Source organism: Polistes dominula, unplaced genomic scaffold (genome assembly GCF_049000335.1).
Source record: "Polistes dominula isolate Pdom_NZ unplaced genomic scaffold, Pdom_raw_medaka contig_33, whole genome shotgun sequence".
Lineage (NCBI taxonomy): Eukaryota > Metazoa > Arthropoda > Insecta > Hymenoptera > Vespidae > Polistes > Polistes dominula.
This window is the reverse complement of record NW_028300998.1, coordinates 293,520-306,532: the sequence shown is the minus strand read 5'-3', so window position 1 is coordinate 306,532 and position 13,013 is coordinate 293,520. Positions and strand designations below refer to the sequence as shown.

Genomic DNA, 13,013 nt, shown 5'->3' with positions numbered 1-13,013 from the left:
TTCCTCTTTACAAAAGACTTTGGAATATTTAGAAAATTCTTTATTGAAAAACATATATTTTCAAGTTTTAGCTTAACTTTATAGTTAATTTAGACAATTTCCATTATTTAATGTTTTGCGAGAATAAAGCTTCAAGTAAAAATAACAATTACAATGTCATTTGTTGAATTTAGGTACCAAAGATGCGTATCGATGGATAAGCGTCCTTGGAAAAATTATGTATATACAATCGTAAGAAAACAAAGTAAAGCAAAAGTCTTTTTCCAGAGCTTTAATGGAAGTATTTCAAGCATTTTATTGCAGAAAAGGCAATAAATCGGATATCACGTATCTGATATCGCGAGATAATCCTTATCGCGTATCTAGGATTTTTCTTTTTCTTCAACTTCTTCTCCAAAAAACAAGAATGCGTTGACATTGTGTATCGTTTATCATTTTATAGTCTTATATTAATCTTATCAAGGAATGCGCCATTATGAGAAATAGGAATCTTCTTCGAAGCGAATGATCAAAGAAATCTTCTCTAATCAAAAGTCCTTGTCCCAGCCAGAAAGTTCGTCCGGTGGAATATCTCGCTCCGGTGGATATCTTTCGAAATTTCGCGTATCGATTCGGTTTCGTACCTAGGAAAAGAAATGAAAAAGATTAACCTCATAGGTCTAGAGTCTTAGAGGCTTTTAAAAAAACACGGTCGAAAAAACTCGAACAGTACAATAGCGCTTGTCTTAATTGAGTGCTAAAAAATCCCAAGTAGCATTTGTTTAACATTACTTAGCAGTCAGTGACGGCGTCGTCATTTATCATAACGCTTTAAATATACTGGGATTTTTCGACACAAAATCTGAAGTGCGTGATCACGCTACTTAAGTCTCTCAAATGGTTAAGAAAAATGAGCAATTAAGGGATAAGAAAGGAAGGAGAACATTTACCGTTGGCACTATAGGTGCAGGCAAGGCTAACCGTTGTAGAGCTTGCCAATTGAATCCGGAAAACCATCTGAAATAAAATAACGAAATGAATTGTCTGGCCACTTAACGATTACTTTCGATATATCTACAATATTAGACAAGATTTGATTACTTGTGATCGCGTATATCCTGTATGCCATTTCTTAGATAGCCCAGTCTCTCGGAAGCGGAATGCCGTAGAAGCTTCTTGATGAAATGGTTGGCGTTTTTATTAACAACGTTTGGTATACCGACAACTTCAATTCCCTTGAGAATCTTGTTGTACGTGGTCATATGATCGGCCGCACGGAAGGGTGGTTTACCAATCAAAAGTTCATGCGTCAAAATGCCGAGGGCCCAATAATCCACCGCCCTTTTGTTCACGAGCAAATAATAAACAATATTATTTCCTTTGTTAATTTTGATTAATGGAGATATAGAGATAAAAAGAGAAAGAGGGAGAGATGATTACCGATCATGTCCTTTGTTTAATATTATTTCCGGAGCAACGTATTCAGGTGTACCGGCAAATGTCCATGTTTTGGCCGGACCAATTTTTTTGCTAAATCCAAAATCAACCTGTAAAGAGTTGAAAGATAAAAGAAAATATCGAAGAATATTGCGTAAAGCTAAATACCAAAGTTAAGGACGTACCAGCTTGAGGTAGCCACGAGAGTCGAGCATCAAATTTTCCGGTTTGAGATCTCGATAAACAATATTCAATGAGTGTAGATGATCTAAAGCCTCAACGACGCAACCTACCATGAATTGTGCCGTCGCGTCATCGAAGAATCTTCTTTTTTGTAGAGTCGTCCAGACATCTCCGCCCAGGCAGATCTCCATCAAGAAGTAGACGTATTTGGAATCTTTGTACGTTTGATAAAGTCTAGGAAAAGATGAAAATAATGATAATTGGATTGGTTAAAGTTTAGACAGGTTAAGACGTACTTGCATATGAAAGGAGAGTCGCAGGCTTGCATAATGTGTTTCTCATTGAGAACATGCTCTTGCTGTTGCTGATCAACCATAACCTTTTTCTTCAGCTTTTTAAGAGCAAAACTTTTGTCAGGATCGTTCTTTAAAGTGACCAACTCGACGCGTCCAAAGCCGCCAACGCCAAGCGTTCCTCTCGTTTCGAGATCAAACAAGGTCAGATTTGAGTATTCGTTCGTCCACTTTTTCGGTGTCAACGAACTCTTTTGTTTTTCGTATTCGGCGAGCCAATCCTTGTTGCGAATTTCTTCGAGACTGCCCAAATAATTGAGGAAGGACCTGGAAAAGGTGAGCCGTCAAAATTAGTCGTCAAGGAGTCAAATATTGACGTTAGAAATGTGAAAAAGAGACGACTACTAACGATCCGTCGAGGGTAAGACATTCGACGCCAGGCGCAAGGGCAATTGCGTTCGCGTGTCGACGATGTTCTCCCTCGTCGTCGTAAAGAGCCTTTTCCCCAAAGTACTGTCCTTTACCGAGAACTACTAATTCCTCCTCGCCGCCGTACTCGGTGTCCTTGGTTATTCTTACGTTTCCTCCGCTAATTATGAAAAACTTGTCGCCCTTTTCACCCTGCCGAACGATCCTTGCGCCCGCAGGAAAAAATTCCTACAAGCAAGCGAGGAAACCTTTCGATAAAGGAGATATCGAATTCGAATAGAGATAACGAGTCGATCGCGATTAGACAATTAAATATCTTTACCACGCGTATGAGGTCGGAGATCTTTGCGAGTATCTGATCTCTTGGTTCGGGTAGTTTTTGAAGAACGGAAACTTGCTGGAGGAAGCGAATGTTACCTTCGAGGCGTTCCTGGGCGCTTCTCATCATCACCATTAGAAAGACCGATCTATCCAGTACCCATACTTTACCAGGCTTCTTAACTAATCGCAAAATGGACAGAAAACATCATATATCAGAAATGAGAGGAGAGAACAAAATTGATATGGCTATTATTTGACTTACCTTCGATCGAACGAAGCCTCTTAGTGTTGTAAAGCAAGGCAATCTCTCCGAAGGCAACGCCAGGGCCAAAGGTTCGTTGGAACTTGCTACCTTGATATATGTCGAATTCTCCCTCCGCCGACACGTACAAATGAGATCCTGAAAAAAGGCGCATAGAAGATTGTTCAAATGAAAAATATTTTGTTCGAAGCGAGTCGAGGAATAGGCGCATATAATGATAGGCGCTCACCTATGTCTCCTTCGCGAATGACCATCGTATTGGGTGTCAACTGTTTTGGATACATGGCCGACACGAGAGCTTCCACCTGACTGTTTTCGAGATTACCAAGAAACTCGTTCTCCAAAATGGCACGCTTTATTTGCCTCGCGCTCCTGTTCGTCAAATAAATCCCAATAAATGGAAGCTAAGGATAGATGGATAGATGAATAAATAAGTACCTAGGATCTTTTTCATAGGAAGGTATAGGCGCAGTCGAGGTAGGCGGCGTAGGCGTTCTCCCGATAACGCCCCCGCGAGGATTAGCCGGTTGTACCTGCTCGTATTCATCTCTCTGTTTGACTGTTTCTTCATGTGTTTCCAAGGGTGTTTCGCGATGATTAGTCACTCTAGGAGCTTCGACGGCTCGACTTTTGCTCGAGGTGACCGTTCCATTTGATGCAGTGATATTTGGAAGCGGACGTATCTGTCAGTGATACGAAATATCGCGAGGATCAAGTAAGTAAGTTAAGAGTTAAGTAAGCAAAGAAAAGGGAAAAATTGTTGATACTTACGAAGCCGTAAGTAAGATCCGGATCCCCCGATTGCTTGTAACTGGACGCGATGGGACTCCTCGTGCTTCCGTTCTAACACACATTAGCAGACAAATAGAAAAATAATACTTGTCGCGATAAAACACAGTGCTCGTGGTCAAGGTACTTTTAATCCTCGACTAGACGAGCGATAATGTCTATGTTTTCATGTGAAGAGGTATTATTTACGATTAATAGATATTATTCTCGAGTTGGAAAAAGTACTCACCACGACGACGCTCGATACGCTGGATCCGCCATCGTGATCGTGCGTAAAGTTGATGCTGCCCCTCTGACTGAGAATACTCGCTCTCGGAAAGCACGAGAACCTCATCATGTTTCTCTCATCCAACGCATTTCTCGAACAAACTCTCTTTACACCTGAAATCACAAGATTTGATTTGTTTTCGAGCTCAAGGAAGACGCAATTGCGATCGTTTGCTCATCGGCGAGCGACTGAATGCCATCAGGCTCATTTTATTTCTTTATCTATTCTTCGTTAGCACACTTTGCCTACGTTCTCTGTCGTTGGCAGCGATGGTGGCGGTGGCGGTGGCGGTGGCGGTGGCGGTGACGGCGGTGGAACACGCAGAGGAGAAGGAGGAAGAAAAGCAAGAAAAGGTGGTATCGCGCTAAGGGCTTTGAAATTTGTTGCCATTTCGTTATTGGAAGCACGTGTCTCACGCGATCGTCTCGAGCAGTCACATGATTATGCTAATGACGTTTAGTACTCATTCGTATTACGATTCGTCGTTTTAATGTATTAGCACCTTCTCGGCCAATGAAGTTATTCTTCTCCTCTATCTTGATACTTAACTTTTAACAAATAATTTCGCGAGGATCTTATTAGAAAATGAATACAATTTTTGACGCAACCCTCTCTTCGAGTTAATAACTCTTCGTGTATCTATTGTCGTTCTTGAGATACTCTTGATCAGATCAGATATCTAATCTCTACACTCTTGTATTACACGTTTCGGAAAGGGAAAAAAATACGCCTAACTCTTGTCTTTCTATTATTAAAACAGTAGTTAGTAGTAGTAAAAGCGCCCAATTGGAGTCAAAATCTAACCGAATAACGTGTCTTCCTCTTTTGTCCTTGGCTTCTCATTAAGCTCACGCGACTACTATAGACAGATAGATAAACTTAATTACCTGCAAATAGAGCTTTATCGCGATAATGACGCGGTACATTCCAAGAATTATGCAGCTCGCATGAATTTGCTCTTGGCCGAACAACATCGCGTCCAAATGATATGAAAATTTTCCTACAATAATGATAAATGATTATTTATCGAAACACTAAGGAGGAAACGGTAGATATCATGCACATATGTATTTTCTTTCCTTCTCCTAATGAAGCCAAGGCGATTGGGCTATTTTAAGTAAAAAGTTAAACAAAAAAAGACGGGCAAGGTCGGTAGCACCAAGGTGTACGCTCGCTAGTGTATCAAACGACGATAAGGATATTTGATTAAGCACCAAAGCCGCGGCGCGATCGTACCGAAATGTTCATCGTGTTACGATATACGTTGATTAACCATCGACTTAATAGTAACCCAAAATTTGTTTTCATTCGATCGAACGATCTAATCGATTGTTCTTTCCATTGCTTTGCTTCGCTCATTTACTAATTCAGTAGGTTCAGTAATGCTGCTGTAACGTAACGACAAATTAATTGATGATTTTCCAAATTTATTGCGATAAATAAAACGCTCTTTATATTTGCTGTCGTTCCGTCTTGGAATCAGAATTGGCAAGACTATGTTTCTCCTCTTTTCATCATTTTTTGGTCAAAAAAATAGAAAAAAAGAGAGGAGAGAAAGACAATAGGATTTTGTAGCGTTTGCTTTTCTGGAAATAACGAGACTCGTTAAACGCGCGCCCACAATTAAAGCATCGTTATATCTTCGCCTTGTGAGAGATCGTAATGCAAGAAAAGACACAATGCTTTTATATTCATCTTCTTTTTCTTCTTTTTTTTTCTCTTTTTCTGTTTTTCTTTTTACATAACGCGGAAGACGTTTTCGTCTGAAAGCGCGGAAAAGCGGTGGAACGATATTTCGCAATGCCTCGGTTGCACAACGATCCCGATGGCGTCATTTCTAATAACGAAAGAAAACAAAAGCGAGACAAATGGAACAACCGAGAGCAAGAGATCTTCTATTCCGTCATATCTTTCGACTTTCTTTCACGCTCGAGGCGCTTTATTTCAATCTACTCATACAATATGGCCACGATCGAAATTTTCCTTGGTAACGATCGACCAAGATTTGGGGAAATGAATAAACAAGATCGTTTATTATTCGGACTCACCCTTCAGCTTGAAGCTTAGCGTGCGTGAAGCACGACGATTCGAGTTTCGCTTCGAGAAGGAAAATCTTCCTGACCAAATGAAAAGAGAAAAAGGGAATATTCGATTATTTCAGAAATTCTAATGATTCAATCAAATTCTTCTCCTTTTCTCTTCTTTCTTTATCCGTTTTTCTCGCTGCACCACTCGAATTTGTGTATTCGACTGATATTCCAAGTTCGACAAAGACGCAGAAATCTTATCTAGCCGATAACAAGACGCAGTGTCAACAGATAGGTATGTACGCGCGCCTATCAGAAAATCTTATCTAATGAGTCTATTCTCCTTTCGATTAACAAGCTCTCTTCTCAAATGACTATATACATATATAGTCTTTCGATGTATTATTACTTTCCTCTTCATCTCAGATAGCTCGAATATATCCGTTCAATATTTTTCAATATTCTGTACGAATTATTTTAACCAATTCTATCGGCTTATCAAAAGATATACCAAAAAAAAAACCATTATTCGTCAATGTGAGTATTTATTGTAAATAATCTCGATAAAGATGGCCCCTCTCCCCAATTTGTTAAATCTTACCTTTTCAAAAATTCTTATTATCTACTTGCTTTGAATTTGTTTTTTACAAGCAAAGCAAAACAGAAATATCCTTGCGTCACATGTCTGTTACGTAAAAGTCGAGCGCACCTGTATCGATTGCAATCATTGATTATAATATGAATTAATGAATAAGGTGAACGAATCTTTTTCTCACTAACCGTAACTCGTCGATTTTCGATTTATTCAATAGCATTGTGCTCGTGATAAAATCCCTAACCGGAAGAAAATACTTACTTTTAATAGTCGCAGTCGTCACTTGAACGTTCTTCTTTTTGAAGATTCTTCAGACTTCTTCATACTTGATATTTTCTTTCTTTGCTATTCTCTTATTTTTTTCAAATATAAAAAACTTTATTGGTTCAACAAGACGAAAGAATAAAATCGTTTAATATTTCTACTTTGATTAAACTAATGATTAAAATCACCAAAATTGGAGTAACATTTGAAGAAATAGCATAAGCGCCTTTAACATACACTTTTTGGTGTGATTCAATTTATGGAATAATTTAGAGTTAGTACGGTTTATTGTTTGCGTTTCGAGTAGCCTATTTAGGTAAGTATTTAAGCAAGAATTTAGAAAGATCCAAAGTAAGGCATTACGTCGCTTTACGTCGCGTTGAGTTTAGTTGATTGACAAGTAAAGATAATAGAATGGTAGCGCGTGTTATCAGGGGGCCGGCCACGAAGCTACTAAAGTGGAAATACGGACTTGGGAATTTTTCACGGTGGCTTTGCCGATGTCGATACGTTAGCCGCAGCTGACCACCACCAGCCTCGACCCTGATCATGCTGCTATCGATGATTATCGGTAAGCGTTTGCTTGCGTCTACTTTAACTCGGCCGAGTGAGGTACAATGTCACCTACATGTAGTACATCCGTATTTTGTGCGTTGATGGTTAAATGCGATAGAAGAGAGGACTAGATTTTATTTGAAAAATATTTAATAATAAACATTGACAATATACAGAGAAAATACGCCATAAGAAGTCGCTATGGGAGTAATAAGAACCTAACAACTGGTCCAGACTTAGAAAATATCATCAAATCAGACAATGATAAAGGTGTCATAAACGACACTTTTTATCCCTATTAGTATTTTGCAACTAAAGTTCGCGATGATTGTATTTCCTGTTTCTCACGTTTCTCTCTCTCTCTCTCTCTCTCTTTCCTCTTCTTTTTACTATGTCATATTTATGTATGTATATATTTATATATATGTATATATATTATTAAATATATATATATACATATATAGGTCTATAGCGTATCTTTTCAATTTTTATACTTTGAAAGTCGTGCGCGCGCGTGCGCGCTTAGGGGCTAATGTGCAAGAAAAAAAAAGAAACGATTCGCACCGTGAATTAACAAACTGTTTCTTGTCAATTTGTGAACGAAGACGAAGCATTGAAAGCGTCATTTTCGTTCGCGAATCGTATCCACTAGTATATATATATATATATATAAATATGTATATTGTTTAGCGAGCTAAAAGAGAGAAAAACGAAAATTGACAGGTATCGCTTCGTCTAAATTGTTCGCTCGTGCTTTATTTTCTGTATCACTGAGAAATTTGTTGGTTTTTTTTTCTTTTTTTTTCCCCACCTGTTCTTTCTATTTACTTTCACACATTACAATTTAATTAATGATAACATTATTAATAATTAAGAATATAATCATGAATGAGTTTAATTTATAATTAAAGATCTCGTAGAGATGGACCGGTTTGGGCCGGCATTATTAGCTTGCCATCTTCGTAGTACGAAGTTTTTAAGACGAGAAGAAATAAAGTGTTCTTGATTCGAAGAGGTACACGAGATGCGTTTTCTCACTTTAATCATACACGTTATTACGCTATTTTGCGCACGCACACGATAAACTTTTTACATTCATTCGTTCATACACACGAACGCACGCACGCACGCACGCAAATCTTTGACCTAAATGTAGGTAATAATCATTGTTGTGCCATCAAAACGCCGTAATGTCATGGAACATTCTTCTTTCTCGTTATTATATATATATATATTTTTTTTAATTATTTTTCTAACATTTTCTTTTGCGATTATTCAACAGTGGGCAGACACAACTTTTGTCAAGATTCATTATGAAGAACGTTGGAATTTGTCCTTTTTGTTGCTCGGCCCACATTTTCTTCACTTATATATTCTTACTTTTACGTTGTCTATTTGTATGTGTGTGTGTATATATATATGTTTTTTTTTTAAATTTTTTTTCTTCTTCCATCTTATCGCAAGGAGTTGTTACTTTTTTTTTTTTCGAGACAACGATTCCAACTCCTTTCGAGTATTACGGGTGAATGAGTTTCTATGAAAGTGTTACACGTGTGTTATACTTGTCCATTTTTTTTTGCCTCCTCGCGCAACGTCGACTCTCTCTCATAGAACTAATTGTAAGACGGTAAAAAGCACAGAGAGATCTCGATTTACGCCCTTGCCTAATACGCTAGGATATGTTACTCGTTAGATGTGTGTCATTACGTCATGTATTCATCTAAATTTTTTTAAAAATTTTCCTTTAATTAATGTTTTATATCGCTAGTTGTAAGATTTATACGTATAACATACGGTGCGTATCATTGAATAACGTTCTAATTCTGCTCACTTATCTCTTCATTTTTTTGTTCTTCCTTCCTTCCTTCCTTCCTTCCTTTTTTTTCGTTTCGTTTTCTTATTACATTTTTTTTTTTTTCAATAACTAATCTGATACAAGCCGATGTAAGAAATCATGAAATGAATTTTTGGATATTCAGTGCTTTAGTTCACGTTTTTTCTTAATCTTATTAACAATTATGATTGGATATATTTTTTTTCTCTATTTCCGTTTGGTGTTCTCGATGATTCTTTTTTTCTAAGGAATACTCGACTAAGAGTTAAATAAAAAGATATTGCCATTTAAAATTGTCTTTACACTTAAGTTTTTGTCACTTAAAGATCAAATTCAAGGGTTAAGACGAAGAAGAAGGAATAAAATGTAAACATTACGTTTGAAAAGAGATAACGGAAGAAAAGAAAGAGAAGAGAAGAGAAGAGAAGAGAAAAGAAGAGAAGAACGAAATATATGGTTGTGCAGTTTGTGACGCGCTTTCCCTTAATTTGAGCTTGACTTAATTTTTAATAACTATTTTATAGTGATAGCCTACAGATAAAGATATCGATTACGAGTAAGTATAAATTTTAGTCACAGTTTACATTACATAGAATTAATTCTGAAAGCAATTCGTTCATTCGAGACGACGCATTCTTTGAAATGTTCAATATTTTCAATGGGAATTATGAACTTTTCTAAATACTATAGTGGTTCTATTTATTTTTCAATTCTTCTTATTCTTCTCTCCAAGAAAAGAATGAATTATTATCGACTATAATAATAGCCATCCATCCTTCCAGCTATTTTCTTGGTAGAATAAAGTTAATCGTAATCGTAATCATAATCGTATTTTCTAATCCTAATCGTAACTGTAATCACGTAGCAATTAAGATTACCTCTTATTTAGACATTTTTCATATTTTGTTGGATATTGTTAGGATCTATTTCGATCCATCAATCTTAACGCTTAAAAGAAAATTATGAGTATATCTTGAATAATCCTCTTCGGCTACGCTCTTTGTGCTCGACGATCGATCCTTTTCTATTTACACATTTATATAACTGGCAGCTATGCACACGCAAGCAAAAAGACCTCTTTTTTTCTTTTTCTTACATTAGTCCATTTGGAAAAGTCTCGAAATATAGAGATAGAGATAGATAAAGATAGATAGAGAGAGAGAGAGAGAGAGAGAAACAGAGAGAAAGAGAGAGAGAGCTATGCATTGGTAATCTTATTCTAATATTCTAGGGAGATGTATAAAGTAAACGATAAAATAACGGCTAAGAGGTTATTCCAGCCGTTAGATAGGTAAAAATAAATCTTTCGTCATATTTGGCTACTATCGTATATTCCTCGCATTTTCCTATCGCCCGTTCACTGTCCTCTATTTCCCTCTTCCATTCATTTCGTTTCCTCTTCAGGAGTGCAAATATTGCGCGCGCAACGATGTCCTTACTTCCTTCTATGTATATATTCTATCGTAAGAAATGTCTTATTCGCTTACGTATAATATTAGATTAATCCTCCCGCGCTAATTATAACTTAAAAGATAAGGGCGTAAGGTAATATATCACTCTCACTCGTCTCAATGTGCGTTCAATTTCCATTTCGAGTTAATCCGTCGAAAAGTGTAACTTTTACTTTGTTTGTTTTTTTCTTCTCTTTCTTGATATCTTATTAATCCTTAACTACAATCGGAAGAAGCGAGCAAGGAATAACGAATCTTTCAACGATTACAATTGTTTTTTTTTGTTTTTGTTTTTTTTTTTGCGAAAGACGCGTTTCTCGAGACAAACTATTTTGAGCGAAAATAAGAACTGATTCTCTACGTTCTCGTTTTATCTTTACTAAGATATTTAATTAAAACACACAATTATGCAAAGCGTAATAATACCTAAATCTTTCTATAAAAATTCACAAAGAATTGTACGCGCACCCGCGTAGATATATAAAGAATGACGTATCAAAAATATACATAAAGATAGAAGCGTTGTTATACGCTTATTTGAAATACACAAAACAAAGATGCAAATTGTTCGTCGGCATCGAGACTTTTCCTTCTCCCGTTTCCCCGATCATCATTCGACAGATCGATCGATCTTTGAAGAATATAAGGACGATTTTCAGCTCGATATAATTAAGCCAAAATCGTATTTCTTTGAATGTTAAAACTTGGTAGTGACGAATGCGCATATATGTACTCTCGTGAACGAGAGCCTGATCAACTATCTTTCTTTCTTGTTATTTTCTTTCTTCTCAATGAAAGATCCTTCTCGCGATGTAATATTGATAATAGTAATAGAATAATAAAATAATATAATAATATTAATAATAATTAAAATAGAGCAAGTGCGCAACGTACGCCTAATGACACTGAATATAAACGTGTTATAAGCTACATTTGCACAAGAAACGTACGTTTCGATTTGGTTTTATCGACATAATTTCTATCGTTTCTAGAATACAATATAAAGAGATAAAGAGGAAAAAGAAAACTAATAAAAACAAAACAAAACAAAAAAAAAAGAAAATGGAAAGGCGAACGAATTTTCGAAAGGACTTATATTAGTAGACATATGCGCAGTGAGTCCGTCCTTTGGCTCGCCTTGCCAGAGAGTATTAAGTTCGTTTTCAAGTCGAAATTCTTTTTTTCAGAGAATCAGATGATGTGTCATCTATATTTGGAATTTGACATTGAGAACGTTGCGATGTTTAAAAATCGGTGGTGCTTCGATTAGGAACCGGTAAGAGAGAGAGTATCTGACTAGACCCCGTTGAAATCCTGTGCAACGTCCAACTGTATTCTTCGTTGTTCAGTGCTTTTTAAAAGGACGCCAATCACTTTTCTAAGAGAGATAAGTGTTTTTCATTCAGTAGAGAATGCTTGTGTTTTCTTTCTTCATTTTTTTTTTTCTCACCAGACTGCTTTTGATAAATAAATTAGGATAAAAAAGAGGGGAAAGGTCTCTCTCTCTCTCTTTCTCTCTTTCTTATTAATGATTTAAAAGACGCAAATGTTTGAGGACAAAAAGAGCGTGGGATGATGATTTGGTCACGCGATCGAGGAGAACGCGTCGGTGATAGTGGTGGAACGAGGGAGGACAGCTGTTCTTCTTGAACGTTGGCAGGCGCAAAGGGTCCAGACGTCGCTCTTCTTCCTTCATTATTTTGCGTGTAAACGTTAAATGTATCGACTTCGTGTATATAGTTGCATATGCGTGTGCGCGAACGTGTATCGCTGCCGTTGTATTGCAATTGTTATTGGCGACGACGTTGTCATTGTCGCTTTCTGCTCGTGTTTTTTGCCGACCCTTTTTCTTAGCTCTCTCCCTCTCTCCCTTTTTTTCCTTCCTTCCTTCCTTTCTTTCTTTCTTTCACACACACTCACACACACACACACACACACACTCTCTCTCTCTCTCTCTCTCTCTCTTTTCTAAGCTCTTATTTAATATGGTGTAAATCTGTTGTATCCGCCTCTATAGACCGTTGCCTAAAAAACAGAAAGAAAAGAAAATGTCATTTAAGGGTCAATGATCTTTGATATATCCATGATCGTCCAACAATCTCTTACCCCGTATCCTGCGACCGGGCCGATACCGTGTCCGAGATAAGGGTCGGGATATTCTCGTCCGTAACTGCAAAAACATAATGCGCATTTAGAAATGTTTGTTCAATTGAAGGCAATCATATGAAAGGCAATTGGTATCAACATTAAAAAAAGATGAGAAAGGAACAGATATACAGTTATTAGGAAATAAAAGTAAAATAATAGGATATACGAACGAAGTCGT

The 13,013-nt window shown here is 37.0% G+C and overlaps 2 protein-coding genes across 11 annotated transcripts in view; both read right to left on the bottom strand.

Annotated features, from left to right (window-relative positions):
• Positions 1 to 25: 25 nt before the first annotated feature.
• On the bottom strand, positions 26 to 9,115 carry LOC107064455 (cGMP-dependent protein kinase, isozyme 1). 2 transcript variants are annotated; one of them, XM_015317149.2, is made up of 14 exons: positions 6,845 to 9,115; positions 3,923 to 4,074; positions 3,676 to 3,747; positions 3,343 to 3,587; positions 3,134 to 3,276; positions 2,905 to 3,042; positions 2,644 to 2,822; positions 2,302 to 2,549; positions 1,896 to 2,219; positions 1,602 to 1,833; positions 1,420 to 1,526; positions 1,081 to 1,320; positions 930 to 996; positions 26 to 623 (listed from the first exon to the last, which is right to left on the bottom strand). In XM_015317149.2, exons 2-14 carry the CDS (start codon positions 4,028 to 4,030, stop codon positions 528 to 530), a joined length of 2,199 nt encoding a protein of 732 aa, XP_015172635.2. In that variant the 5' UTR covers positions 4,031 to 4,074; positions 6,845 to 9,115; the 3' UTR covers positions 26 to 527. The 2 variants fall into 2 exon arrangements, with proteins under 2 accessions (XP_015172635.2, XP_089029724.1); XM_089173598.1 differs by lacking the exon at positions 6,845 to 9,115 and adding an exon at positions 6,010 to 6,201.
• A 1,843-nt stretch (positions 9,116 to 10,958) lies between these two features.
• LOC107064489 (RNA-binding Fox protein 1) overlaps positions 10,959 to 13,013 on the bottom strand; it is a 35,818-nt gene continuing 33,763 nt past the window's right edge. For all 9 annotated transcript variants that reach the window (XM_089173611.1, XM_089173607.1, XM_015317195.2 and 6 more), the window contains 2 exons: positions 12,794 to 12,857; positions 10,959 to 12,712 (listed from right to left, as the gene is read on the bottom strand). In XM_089173611.1, the coding sequence (XP_089029737.1) occupies positions 12,668 to 12,712; positions 12,794 to 12,857 (109 nt within the window). In that variant the 3' untranslated portion in view covers positions 10,959 to 12,667. The remainder of the gene's footprint in view (positions 12,713 to 12,793; positions 12,858 to 13,013) is intronic.

Coding starts and splice junctions, on each gene's coding strand:
- LOC107064455 (XM_015317149.2), bottom strand. CDS start 4,030: ATGATGAGGTTCTCGTGCTTTCCGAGAGCGAGTATTCTCAGTCAGAGG. Junction 3,588..3,675: donor CGGATCTTACTTACGGCTTC/GTAAGTATCAAC, acceptor TATCACTGACAG/ATACGTCCGCTTCCAAATAT. Junction 997..1,080: donor CAGGATATACGCGATCACAA/GTAATCAAATCT, acceptor ATTTTATTTCAG/ATGGTTTTCCGGATTCAATT.